Source organism: Tachypleus tridentatus, chromosome 6, assembly GCF_004210375.1.
Source record: "Tachypleus tridentatus isolate NWPU-2018 chromosome 6, ASM421037v1, whole genome shotgun sequence".
In the NCBI taxonomy this organism is placed as follows: Eukaryota; Metazoa; Arthropoda; class Merostomata; order Xiphosura; family Limulidae; genus Tachypleus; species Tachypleus tridentatus.
In genome coordinates, this window is record NC_134830.1 from 53,395,217 (window position 1) to 53,410,391 (window position 15,175).

Genomic DNA, 15,175 nt, shown 5'->3' on the forward strand with positions numbered 1-15,175 from the left:
TAAAATCTCGGGAAAAACATAAAGAAATAAGTTAAGTGTGAAAATGATGACCGGAAACACATTGTTACATGAAATTGCTCAGGCACGTCAACAAAGACACGTGCCGCACGAGCCTCGTGCGAACGTTTATTAATTCACGATACACGGTACCTTCCAAGTAAAAAGAAAGTTTTTTTATTGAAATGTTTTTTTAATTGTGTGAAAAAAACTCCACTGACCCGAAACATGTGACCCATATTATGTGTGAATATTGACCAAGAATACATTCATCATTGTTGTTATTGAAATGTTCAAAATTACACGACAGAACATTGTATTTTTATTATTTCCTGAATCATTTATATTTTTGCTTTCCTTTAAAAATAAATAGGCTTTTGGATAACAGAATAGTACTTATTTTGCGGTTGGTTTAGGAGAGACAATATTATATCTGAATGTATTTTAAACTCACTAACGCTGCACTTTTGAATTTTCAAACTACGAGAAACAACAATTTCGACCGAATTCTGACATATTTTTTGTGATTTCACTAAATGTTTAAATCAACAAGGATCTTGAAATACACGGTAACAGCATTTGTTGTAATTTTGTATTGACGTACTGGTAAGTTTGAGAGTTTAAAAACTTGTAACACATTTGTCAGGGGCTCCATCAGAGAGAAGCTAGCCCACTGTGCAGTTATGGGCAAAGACAACAAAACAAAAACACTAGATTTTCTCAAAATTTGTTTAACTAAGTTTGTTTGTTTATAGTTAAGCCCAAAGTTACACAGTGGGCAGTTTGTGTTCTACCAATTGCGAGTATCCAAACTCGTTTTCTAGCGTTTTAAATCCGAAGTCATGCCACTGGGGAGCCTACAAAGAGAATCATAGTGATTAATACTGTTACAAGAGTGGAATGACCTAAAGTCAGTTTCTGTTTCACTAGAAACGGATAAAGACCTAACTACACTTAAAATGTTGGGGTGGCTTATTTAACTAGAACTCCTAGTTACACTATCTGGTACAGCAGACACAACTAACAAACACCCCAGTGGTAAGAGACATGGCCGTAAATACCTGAAATGTCTTATCAGAAGCCAGCCATACAATAAAAGGTTCTAGATTTCGAGGTCGTGCAATAAATCACCATCAGTTTTTCTCTACTTTTCATGAAGTGCTCCAAAGAGAACTTACGGGCTTGTTTTTTTGTTGTTGTTTTTTTGAGTCAGTCTGCGGAGATATTCTCTGTTGTTAGTAAGACGTTAAATTCAAAATTGGGTTTTAATTGGAACGTTAGAAATGAAACAGAGTTTTATTTCTACGTAAAAGATCATTACGACAACTTATTAAAGTTTGTCTTCACAAACCTCAAGAGAATGGTGCTTTAATCGAGGGTAAGAAACTTGAGGTGTTAGTATGTACCTAAACAAATAGACTGCAACACAGCAATTCCAGATTTTCCCAGGAAGTTTCCATAAATTATCAAAATCAGATCATAACGCACGTGAAAATAACAATACAGCGCAGTGAATATTAAACTGAAATAAAGTTAGTAAGTTTAAGAAGATATTTCACGATCATCTTTATCAACAGCTGGGACCGGTCGTAGCCTATTAGTTAGAGTGCTGAACTGTAAATACATTGCTGAAGTCCCATTACCGCAATATCAGACTTCGCTTTTGGGGTCTACTGGTGCGTTATTAAAATAACAGTTAATTTACACTATTCGATTCAATGTCAGTGGCCGTTTTCGACTAAATATCTTACTTCACGTATGACAATTCAAAACCCGAGATTTTCAGCACTGAAATCCTTGTTTAGCTTTGCGCGAATGGCCCTAACCAACAAAGACACGATGCATGATCAAGATGTAAACAAAGTAAAACGGAGAAGTAAAGAAACAAGGAATTAAATTTATATTTTGCTAATTTAACTTGAATAGGTGGCGTAAGTGGGAAAATGTATATTTCAAATCTGTAACAGCTGCACATTATGGTGTCATAAGATTTAATTCGTATCATATTGTGGCTCTAATGTTTGTTTTTCAGGTAGAACGTTTGCAGCTGTAGTCTGAAAAATCCTTAACGTTATGTTTTCTAAGTAATAAAATATTATAGTATACTACTACAATAGTAGAGAAATATAGAGTGGGTCGAAACGTTTCGTTACATGCTGAAGAAGGAAGTACAGAATAAACATCCAATACGTAGGTTACAAAATTATTAGTAATAACGATATTTTGTGACGTAACAGAGGTCGGACATACTTGTTGTTTGAATACGTGTTATTACTAATAATTTTGTGACGTAACAGAGGTCGGACATACTTGTTGTTTGAATACGTATTATTTCTTTAATAGCTCAAATTGTAAAATTATCCTAGTATCAGTTCCTAGATTCGGAACAAATAATATTACTATGGCAAAACATTTTAACCAATAACTATTTAAGTGTGTGTGTGTGTGTGTGTTTTCTTATAACAAAGCCACATTGGGCTATCTGCTGAGTCCACCGAAACGTTAATAACGATCTTACTGTGGTAACACACTACAACTAACAATATATTACCATGGTAACACTAACTATCAGGGTGTTGCCATCGTAACACTATAACTAGCAAGGTGTTATCATGGTAAAATACAAGAACTGATAAGATGTTGCCATGGTAAAACACTAGAACTATTAACATGTTGACATGGTAAATCACTAGAACTATTAACATGGTACCGTGGAAGAATGAACAAATGGTTATGATATTAGGCATTTCTCATTTATTTTAAATCGAGAAAGGAGTTTTGAATGTGTTTTCTGTAAATTATCATCTACTGCAATAACCCCATATCTTACTAAAATTTACTAAATTTATATGACTATAAATCAGCATTTTTTTTAGATGCCTTACGTTGTAATGAGCAACAATTTTCTGATGTTTCATCAGATAATTTCTTTAAATAAGACCATTTATTACCGGATTCGAGACTTAGTTGTTCATTTAAGAAAATCAAAACAAAATTAAGCCTATGTAAAAACGAACATAATCATTGAATGACATATTTTTACATAAAATTTGATCATTTATTTGCTCTGTTTTTTTGTTATTTTTTTCTAACAAAATTTATTTACGGCAACTTTTATATTGTTCATACTAAATAGTTATTGCATATCATACTTAAATAGCTGTAATAGTTTCCGTAAACAATGTTTAAAATCCTTAAAAGATAGTTTTTGAATATTTTGAAAAGTGAAAAAAATTGTTCTAAAAACATAAAGTGTTTAATGAATTATGCGGAATTTTCTCGGAGAAATTAAACTTACCAAAACTATTGTGAACTGCCTTTCTAATTCGTTCGGTTCCGGCATGGGCATTTTGAAGTTATCAACACCAGAAAGTCTGTTTCGCATCGAGGGCGTGTTATCAAGCGATGTCTGCGAACTTTCACTATTTCCCATTGTTAGAGTTTAGAAGTAGTGAATAAAATAGAACATTATATTGCACGTTTAATAAACATAATTGCATCTGACACGTGTCCTTTAAAATCACTAAGTTTCTGCTGTTAATCAGTTTATCGTTCCATGCTGTGTTCACGACTTCCTCACCTGGTGTCGCTCAAACCGAAATTGTTATTTTATTCGAACTTTGAAACTTTGGTTCCTTCGGAAAGCGTACAAACACTTCGGCGTCGGCGCTGACATTTTCACGGAGATCTCAGATTGGTTCGACCACATAAGACTTGAGCAGGAAATGTTCATTTCTGACGTCATTTATTATGCTGCCGCTAGATGGCAGCACAAACAAAAGGTAGTCCAATTAGATCATAACCGGCCTAACAGAAAAACAGCAAACTAGACGTAGTTCTTACTTTTTAAAATATCAAATGGAAAGCAAATTTTCGTTCCTCATGCACGTTGAGGATACCAAAATGACTTTTATTACAAAACGCATATCCGTTTGTATTTATTTTAGAATACCACTTGTAAGTTTGCAATATAAGAAGATTTGAGTACTTATAATCAACACGTGATTGTTATAGTTATGACGTTCGGTTTACGTTTTCTTTTTCGATATAACGTAATTAACTTTTATGGTCATGTTTTTCAATTTGCGTTTCGCATTTTTCGCTATAACGAAAACTTACGTAAAGGTTGTAAAAGATTTTTGCTCATGGCTTCTCTTCACCTCGAGAACAAATCAACAGTTATGTCTTTCCGAGTATAGTATTCTACATTTTGTATTTGATTATTGAAAACGTCTTTTTTAATTCAAGTTTTTGATTGGGTTAATTTTAACAATAGTTGTTTCTTTCGCTATAATGAAAAATTAGTGTCGCCAAAAATATTGGGCCTAGCAAGACGCATCACTTATCTTTACCTTTAAAATAATGGGAAAAGCAATTTCGATTTACGTTTTTTCTTTATACGTTTTGTTCTCAAAGAACGTATTCGTTTCGTAAATCGGGCCATCTGCTGTGTCCACCGATAGGAATCGAACTCTTGATTTTAGCTTTGTAATTCCATAGACTTACCATCGTCCCAACAGAGGACTCTAATAAGAAAAGCATAACATTTTATGAGAAGAAGAGATGACCCATATAGGTGATTATGAAAGAAAAAAAAATCGTAATAACCGTACATGTGTAACTTGTGACGTAATGCTATTCAATTATGATAACATACAGGGTGGTTCAAAATTATGTTTCTTATTTTAAAAAAATAATTTTTAAATAATTAATGAAACACGTAGTTCTCGACATCATGTAGCCAAACTCAAATAGTTTTTATTTATATGCTTTTTTTTTCTCACTTTTGTGAGTAATGTTACAACGTAAAATGGCAACCATTGTAGAAAAGGCTTGCAGGGTGGGCCTCCGTAATTACCATATATCATTCCACTAGACTGTTCTAGACTAGTAATTTCGGCACTAGGTTTTTAGGCCTAGTAGGTTGAGAGATATTTTCGGAATAGGGTGAAGATTACACTGAACAACAATTTTTTTTTGAAAAATTTTGCTTCCTGAAAAGTTTTTGCTGATTGTGACAGGTACCTGGTGGGTATGCAGAAATATAGTTTTGGTTTTGCTTCGTCACGTAGGAACTCTGAGAAATAGACAGTTAACTGTTTACTGGCAATAACGTATTTAATTGCGTTTATGTTTCTAATACGCTATTAAGTTCAACATAAGTAAAAGTGTTTTGCTCCTGGTTTTCATTTGTATTCAATGTCCGGTGCATCACGTTGCAGTGTCCAACAGTAGTCAGCAAACATTGACGGATTTCAGTTGCCCTCATATCTTTTTTCTATTGTAGCAATGTCCTGATGAAACTGAAGATTTCGGTGAAACGGTACGTGATGGGCAAATCTGGATGTGATTTTCGTCATCAGCAGCCAAAAATATATAAGAAACACCCAACAGTTCACAAGAAGCAAAAACTTTGTTGTGCAGTGTTACATAGCAATACATTTTAAAAATTGACGGGATACGACCTGAGTGGTTCAGGTTAACTCAAGGAAAAGCTCAAATAATAAAGAAAATTAGGCACTACATTTTATAACGCAGCTACTAGTAGGCGCAGATACCTTAAGACAAATCAAAGCAACAAGTACAAAACAGACTTACTCTTTCATGCATTAGGACCCTGAGGATGAAGCTTAAAATAATACGTGTTTATTTCTTCTTCACCAGTCATTAGTAAATAAAAATTTAGGCCTGAACGTGCTCTAATAGTATATCAAACTACAGGTTCCGAAGGTCTCGGGTTCGAAATGTGGAACAAATATACAAGTTTTGCGCTTTCAACTGTGAGTGCATTAAAGAATGGCAATCAATTACACTGTTCGATGAAAAGTACACGCTTTAGGCAGGGTCTGGGTGTAGGCTCGTAGTTAGCGTATGCTTGAATGTACATCCATGAGTTCATTTTTCGCTCTCTATCGTTACCGTAAAATTGCGCTTTGCACTGTAGGGCCTTGAATGAGTGATAAGAATGACATTCAAATCCCACTACACGATTGGAGAAGCCAAAGAGTTGGGTGCGAGTGTTGTTGAGTAGCTGGCTTTCTTTTATTCGACCAATTTGAAATTAGGATATTCTTTGTTAGGATATCTATTGTGTAGATTTGCCATATTATCTGAACAAACAAACAACCTTTAGATCGTGGGTTTGAATCTCCGTCACACCAAACAAGTTCGCCCTTTCAGCCGTGGAGGCATTATGACGTTACGATCAATCCCACTATTCGTTGGTAAAAGAGCAGCCCAAATGTTGACGGTGGGTGGTGATGACTAACTGCCTTCCCTCTAGTCTTACACTACTAAATTAGGGACGGCTAGAGCAGATATCCCCCGTGTAGCTTTGCTCGAAATTCAAAACAAACAAATTCATGCTCCAAATATCTTTTGGCTCCAGGATTTTATTGGTTATACGTTTCGTTATAACATATCAGTCTCAGAAACAAACAAAATAAAATAGTTTTTTTTTTTTACGCTTTGCTGCCAGTTCTCACAGAAAATGAGTTATTCGTTTTTTTATTTTGCCATCGGTCGTGACTTGTATATAAACAAACTGATAATATTAGGGCTAAACTGTCATACTTTCACTGAGTTTCAGGTTATTAAAAACTGTTTGGTTAACATTGATGAAAGGGAAGGAGATGGTTAATTTGTTGCATCGTTCGTAATGGTTGAGTTGCTTGTTGTATAGTTACTAAACTAATATTAATTATATGTTATATATAAACTGTATTATCTATTTCTCTTCTCTCACACACTTTTCCACTGTGTTCTAAAGTCTTTTTCTTTCCTTTTAGTTTATAGAAGCGTAAGGGTATATGGTAAGCTGTGACCTTTTTTATTACATAATAATAGCTATTAAAAACAAGTACATGAAAATATAATGGCGTTTAGGACTTTCTGTCATTTATAGTTAGTTCGAATTATTCATTTTATAATTTCTGAAGAAATCTAATAATTGCAACTGCTTGTAGTTAAGAACAGGTGTGTGTGTGTTTTTTCTTATAACAGAGCCACATCGGGCCATATGATGAGTCCGTTACAGGTATTGAAACACAGTTTGTATCATTATAAGTCCGCAGACATACTACTGTGCCATTTTTAGCTTTGTTAGCCATCAGGTATAATCAGCTTTGGAATGTTATAGCACTTTGGCTAAGCGGACACGACGGACGCCCTTACGACTCAACTAAAGTTGTTCCTAGTTTTAAACTAATTAACAGAAGGAGGGTCGCCAGAAAGTAGGGCCCATCATTTCAAGAGTTTGTCCGACTCTTTGAACCGAAGAAAGGGACTAGCTATAACTTAATGTATGGAGTATGTTAAGCAGTACAAGTCTCGAACCTCTGATCGTTTGATCCACAATGTCACACTAACTACCAGGCCACACCCAATCTACATAGTAACTTATAGTGACTAAGACAACAAAATTATACCCTATTAACAATTTGTAAAGTGAAATCAACATATATATATATAATATGTAAGATACAAAGTTTCTTCAAGAAGCTTATAATTCCCTGAGTTCATTTTCAGTATTTTGGTTGTTTTAAATTTTGTGTTGTGAGATATTTCTGGTGGCTCGGCAGTAAGTATGAAGAATTATAAAGCTAAAAACAGGGTTTCGATACCTGCATTGGGCAAAGCATAGATAAACCGTTGTGTAGCTTTATTTTTAACAAAAAGCAAATTGTTACAATTACAAACAAGTAAGAACCCGTGTGACATACTGAAAGAACAATACTCTCCTTTGTAGCGTAAAATGCCGAGCGCGACCTAGTGATAGGCAGCACGGACTACAGATTTGAGGTTTGCGTCCAGTTTCCTCCCAAAAATTCACGCTCTGCACTTTGAGGATGTGGGTATATTATAAGAGTGATGATCAAATTCCACTATTTAGTTTGACAAAAGTATCCCAAGAGTTGCCAGTGTTAACTTGCAAATTGCCTTTATTCTTGTCTGTTACTGTGTAGGCCAGTTTAGAAGATTTGTTATGTGGTATAGGACAGAAGCATATTTTTTCTACATCCTTAGTTAAAATGTTTTTTTTTTTCCTTCAAATTTATTGTTTCTTAGTTTCTACTAAGAAATTAGCTCGAGTAACGCTTTAACTCTTCTTGTTTTGGAGAGCATGCAATATGCGGGTTCACTAATTGGCAATTAGTCATTTTTTTTTTTGCAGGAAAGAAAGTATGTGATATCGAAAAATAGAAATCTATCTTAACAAAACGTAATGTTTAGAAACAGCAAAAGACCTACTGGTCCATCTTGGTCGTCCCACTCTCTAAATTAAACTAAAACTAATAAATATATTGAAAAATAAATAAAAAATACTAAAGCCAGCCTTTTTCAATCATATAATTATCAAGTTTTTCTAAATCCCACTTAAAGTTACTGTCGTGACAACATCCGATGGCGACTCATTCCGGAGGTCAACCATCCTTTTGAAAACAATAAAACTGTCTTAGCTGAATATGATTCCTACTTTGCCAAAATTTACATTTATGTTCCCTTGACCTACTATTTTCGCCGTCAAGTACAAAAAATATGATACATCAACACTATAAATTCCCTTTACGATCTTAAACACTTCAAATAGATTCACTTTAGTTCTTCTTTTTTCAAGACAAAAACAATTGGAAAGATCTTAATCTCTCCTCATATAACAATCTCTCTATCCAAGACACCATTGTAATAACTCTCTTCTAACTTTTTTCAGTAATTCATTATTCTTCTTAAGGGGAGCCCGAGACTAGACTGAATACAGTACTCCAAATGTGACCGAGCCAGTGACTAATAAAAAGAAATTATAACCTCTTTAGACTTGTATTCAATATTTCTGTTGATATAGCCGAAAATCCTATTTGCTTTACCACTAGCAACAACTCATTGCTTGGATGGTTTACGAGAATGATCAGTTGTTATACCAATATTATTTTCTTTCATGACACTGTTAGAGTTATTCCCATCCAAATCATATTTGTAAATCAAATTATGATGACCCACATGCAATATCTTTCATTTATTATAATTAAAACCCATTTGCCTAACTCATTTAATTGTCTGAATCCTTTTGTAAATCAGCAGCATCCTTTTCACAGCTAGCAACACTCAAGACTTTAATGTCATCTTATTGACCATTCTTTCATCTATGCCATTGATGTAAATCAGAAAGAGTTAAGGTCCTAAGACTGAGCCCTGAGGTACCCTACTTATGACATTAATCCAATTTGAGTAAACTCAATTTATAATAACTCTTTTCTTTCTTCCATCCAACTATTTCTCAATCCAATTAGCTAACTTATCCCCTAAACCTAAAGATATGATTATTTTTATGTGGCATTTTGCCAAATAAATCTACACCCTTACCTTCATCCTTTTAAAACAATGTCAAAAGATTGTAAGTATAGGTTTTCCCTCAGGATGACTATCCAATAAAATTCCGCACTTTGATAAATGACTTTGCAAAACATCTTTTAACAAACATTCAAAGTCCTTTACCACAACTGATGAAAGACTAATATTTGTATAATTATCGAGACAATTTTTATTACCTCCCTTGAGAAGCTTTGAATAAAGTTTTCTTTAATCATTATTAGTTCAACATGAACAACTGATCACCTATTCTTGTTTTGTTTTTATTATTATTTGTGTATACTCGTTTCTCTATTGGCATAGAGTTTTCCCTTCCCGACTACTTGCTAAAATCAGTTACACTCTGTAGTAGCGCCCTACAACGACATGTCTGCGGACTCACGCAACTAGAAACTGGGTTTCGATACTCATGGTGGGTAGAGCACAGATAGCCCATTGTGTAGCTTTGTTCTTAATTCAAAACAAACACATATACTATGTAGTGACTTGAATGTTCAGTTAGCAAATTAACTAACTACTCTGCGGGTAAACCATCTTACTAGAAATACCGCACTTGGGCAACATGTAGATGTGTGCGTGCATTTTTCTTATAGCAAAGCCCGGCATGGGCAGGTGGTTAAGACACTCGACTTGTAATCTGAGAGTCGCGGGTTCGAATCCCCATAACTCCAAACATGCTCGTCCTTTGAGCCGTGGGGCGTCATAATGTTACGGTCAATCCCACTATTCGTTGGTAAAAGGGCAGCCCAAGAGTTGGACGGTGGGTGATGATAACTAGCTGCCTTCCCTCTAGTCTTACACTGCTAAATTAGGAAGGCTAGCACAGATAGTCTTCGAGTAGCTTTGCGCGAAATTAAAACTAAACCAAACAAACAATCTTATAGCAAAGCCACATCAGGCTGTCTGCTGAATTCAAATAGGGGAATCGAACCCCTGATTTTAGCGTTGTAAATCCGTAGGGTTACCGCTGTACCATAGAGGGACCAACATATAAACACTGAATAGATGTAATGCATCAGGCTTGATTATCAATGATTTGTAACATCAAGATACATTTTCTCTTTCCGACCTCAAAACACAGTACCTGCATTATTTTTCAAAAGTCGTATATGCACTGGTCTTGCATCTATGTTTCAAAAAATTTCCTTAGCGCATGTTCTAGTTAGTATAAATTTTGTATTGGCGTTTTTTCTACTTTAAAAGAGAAAGTCAAAATCATATTACATATTAAGTTATGTTTTAGTTATATGTGTCACATGTAAATGACTCGTAACGTTTTTATAAAGTATTGTGTAATTATATCAGGATAGCATCAAACCTTAGTATAAAGACGATTCATTGCATATGTGTCTTAGCGTTCATCGCCCTTAGTAGGCTGATTCGATTACCGTAATTTTTGTATGGTAACTGAAACTGTTCAACCGTGTACATAGGTATTCTGATTTAGGATTTTAATCCCATAAGAGGGATAAAAAAAAACGAGCCGGCATGGCCAGTGGATAGGGCGCTTGACTTATAATCTAGGGGCCACGCGTTCAGGTCCCCATCACATCAAACATGCTCGTCTTTTCAATCGTGGGGGCGTTATAAAGTTAGGTCAATCCCACTATTTGTTGGCGGTAGGTATTGATGACTAGCTGCCTTCCCTGTCTTGCACCGCTAAATTAGGGATAATTAGCGCAGATATCCCTCGTGTAGCTTTCCGAAATATAAAAAAAACCCTGAAATAATTCACAATTTATGACACTGAATTTAAAGACACAAGTACTAAACTAGATAAATTAGTCAGTTATTACTTGTCACAAAGCATAGTTTGCAAATACAATCAGCAAACAATCAGGTTATTAAAGATTTAATAACGAGAGAAAGAAGGAAGTGGAACATTATCTAATGTTGTCTTCTATACAGTTTTTGCTTACATGGGTACTCTCAGCTTCTGCAAATGAAACAGGACCTTAATATCGACTAAGGGGAAGTCGTATTTAATCATATAAACATATTGATCGTATAAACAAAATTTGTGGATTTAAGCCACGTCTGGATCATTTTTACCAGATTTATCACTGGTTGACTAACTCTATCCAACTCACTCACCAACCTAAACTTCATACATTTTAGATGTCCCAAAGTGAAACGAGATTCCATGAGTGTGGTATTTTGTGGTTAATTTCCATGTGACTATATAATTAAAGTTTGAACTTCCAGACTTAGTAACGTCATCTCCATGTCATTGTTACTACATTCATAAGGTTACTTGTTCTTCAGCAAGTGGTTTCTGTTGGTTAGACATTCTTGATTACTGGCCTGCCAAAATAATCATAGTCCAAAATCTAAGTATGTTTGTTGCCATTTCCTAAACAAACGTGTGTTAGGTGTTGTCCATGATGGAATAGCAACCCTTTAATAAATGCTAATGTTTTAAACCATTTTATATTATAACGAATGTATATTTTTCCCCAGCATAATCAGATTTTTATTGTGCATAATATCAAAACTCTTCGATCATAATTTAATTTTTTGGCGCAAAGGACTTGAATTTTTTTTTTTAATTTCGCGCAAAGCTACAAGAGGACTATCTGCGCTAACTGTCCCTAATTTAGCAATGTAAGACTAGAGGGAAGGCAGCTAGTCATCACCATCCATCGCCAACTCTTGGGCTATCCTTTTAACAACGAATAGTGGGATTGACCGTCACTTTATAATGCTCCCACGGCTGAAAGGGCGAACATGATTGGTGTGACGGTAATTCGAACCCGCGACCCTAGGATTGCGAGTCGTGTGCCTTAATCACCTAGCCATGTCAGGGCTAGGACGTGAAGACTCCGATAAAAGGATAATGTAGAAACATTAACAAGTCATTAAACTACTTACATGTTTATCGGTTATACTTAATGTAAACGTTATTTAGCAAAGTTGTTACCACGAAGAGAGTTCAAAAAGTACAAAAAAAGTGTGTATTTTGAGTGCGTTCACCTCTTTACCATCATCGTTGAATTTGGCAAATAACTTTCTACGAAGTGTTTATCTAATTTTTCAGTCATACAATAGGTTAGAACAGTTAGCTTTTGGAACTCAACTGTAACAGTTCTCTTGCATTTTTCGCACACAAGTGTAATTTATTAGATATATACAACTCAATCTTTGTTGACCTCTTACTACTGAAAACCACATTTGTCACAGATTTTGATTTCTTAAATATTTGTCACGCAAACATTCAAAACTAAATTACTTCTAAGAAAACGAGGTTATTTCTATCAACGCTTGAACTGAACAATAGCGCACTAAAAATAAGTAAATATTCTGACCCCGTGCACCAGAAAATATGATGAAACTTGTATACCTTAGATGTTGTCGATTTTCCAACATAATCTTTTATTCACATCGTTCAGTATAAAAAAAACAACAACAAAAACTTCCGTGTATGACAAATGCCACTATCACCGACTGTTTGAAAAGTGTTCTGAATGGGGGAGTCCAGGTCAGGTTAGAATGAGGTAGTAATTATTACTCGTTATAAATGTGAAATTTCCTAAAAAAGCAATATGCTATTTATGTCAAGCTTTTGTTCTTGGTGTGTTTCAAGAATTTCTTTACTTAATCAAAATACTGGCTTATAATTATTCACAGTCATTAACTGACAGCTCGACCATCACAACTTCCATTACGTCAGCAAACTCTCCTAACCCCTCTTAATTACTGGTTGGATACTTTCTGCAGATGTAGACCCTCCCTCCCCATTCCCATGTAGTTGTTCTATTTGAGGAATGACTGGACTTTGGAGTCTCTTGACTTAACCATCTAGCTCATTTTGTCAAGCGTTTTTAAACAGTCTAGCAATTTATAAGGCATTTAATTTACCCAGCATTTTGTCGGGAGGCTTAAACAGTTTAATACTTTGTCTGTTGTTTTAATATCTTAGCATTTTATCAAGTGTTTCAACAGCTAGTAAAGAGAATAAAAATTTTCAATGAGGCAATTAGGAAAAAAATAAAAATGTAATATTACAACGAGATTAAACTTATATGTTCTTAAATATAAAGCTGCACCATGGGCCATCTGCACAGAGCCCATTAAAGAGATTGAATCCACATTTTTAGTGTTACAAGCCATCAAGCTTTCTACAGAGCTACTATGGAGTAAACAGTTTGTTTCAGATATTTGTACAAACTTACACAATGGTAATATAAGTAGCTATTCCTAATTTTGAGTTGATAGAATACAGGCAACTGATCAACAGCAACCATGCCAATTCTTAGTCCACTACCAAGATTTGAGTGTCACTTCTGTAATGCACCCATGACACAGTAGGATAGATTGCAGTCTTGGAGCAATAGGCAGTTAACTTTCACCCAGCTGTTGGTGGTCTTTCCACTGCAGGGAATTAAATTCCAAGTTCTAGTGTTTGTAAACTTATGACTGACCCACTTAAGGATTGTGCAGAATTTTAAGACTAAATCATTAAATTTTCTATTCATGTGACATTGCAGATAAATTTTTTTTCTCCTTTATGCTGCTCAATTTTCATTGAAATGGAACAACTTGCACCCAGTTTGTGATAATGTGAAAAATTAAAGACAAGATCAATATTCATGGTGGTCTCAAAGTGAGGAATGGAATCAACATGGTGTGTTAGAAAAATTATAAAGTTATAGAAGAAGTAAACATATACTGAGCTAGAAAAAGAAGACAATAAAGCTTCAACCACAAATTGTTTCAAAAATAAATTAGATTTAACACGTCTCCTGCTGGTACAGCAGTAAGTCTATGGATTTATGATGCTCAAATCAGGGAATCAATTCCCCTCGGCAGATAGCCCGATGTGGCTTGCTGTAAGAAAACACACACACAGATTTAATGCTTTTCATAATTCTGCCTACGATTCTGTATGTGATATAGATAATTGCATAATTTATGTTCCAAAATTAAGTCATAAAAAACAAACTGTTGACCATATCCGACCTTGGGCAACCATGGCACTTCTTGTCACGTTAGCTATAAAGGCCAGTGTTTTATTTTTCTACCACTTCATTCAAGATGCTGCAAACCTTATATCAACAGTGTATTTAATAGGAATAATGTAATATGACCACCAACAGTATACTTGTCTTATCTTTGGTTACATTTGTTCATCTGTGTACTCTAGTCGTTAGATATGACCACCATCAGTGTAACTTGTCTTACCATTGGTTACATTTGTTCCATGTTCTCTAGTTGTTAGATATGAATACCAACAGTATACTTGTCTTATCTTTGGTCACATTTGTTCTGTGTTCTCTAGTGGTTAAATATGACCACCAACAGTGTACTTGTCTTATCTTTGGTTACATTTGTTCCATACATAATCTCCATTCTCTTATGGTCAGATATGGCATGCTAATATTGTAACAATCTTGTCTACATAAGGCATCCAGGGCATATAAATTATTATGAAATAAAGTAGTCATCATAACAGTGCATTTCATTTTAAAATTACATTTCTGATAACAATTTTCATACTTGGATGTGAAAGATTATGTTCTAAAAGGCAAAATTCACGATAATTGACCACTGACCTTTGTATTAATATAGTGAATGATGAACTCATAGTAAATAGTTATAGCTAAGTAATTTACTTTAATACTGAAATCTTATGTGACTTTTATTTATGGTGTTCAGAAGAAACTGACCAACAGTTTATGTTTAACACTACAACGAGTGTAATTGATGATACCAGTTTACAAAATGAGTCCTTTGGTAGTTCAGCAGTATTCTTAAAGGTTTATGATTCTAAAATTCAGGATTCAACCCTATCATGGGTAAATTGCAGCTAGTC

At 34.7% G+C, this 15,175-nt stretch overlaps 1 protein-coding gene across 3 annotated transcripts in view; it reads right to left on the minus strand.

Annotated features, from left to right (window-relative positions):
* Positions 1 to 3,693, minus strand: part of LOC143252526 (formin-like protein) — a 99,159-nt gene extending 95,466 nt beyond the window's left edge. For all 3 annotated transcript variants that reach the window (XM_076504808.1, XM_076504806.1, XM_076504807.1), the window contains exon 1: positions 3,296 to 3,693. In XM_076504808.1, coding sequence (XP_076360923.1) covers positions 3,296 to 3,430 — 135 coding nt within the window. In that variant the 5' untranslated portion in view covers positions 3,431 to 3,693. The remainder of the gene's footprint in view (positions 1 to 3,295) is intronic.
* Between the last annotated feature and the right edge of the window lie 11,482 nt (positions 3,694 to 15,175).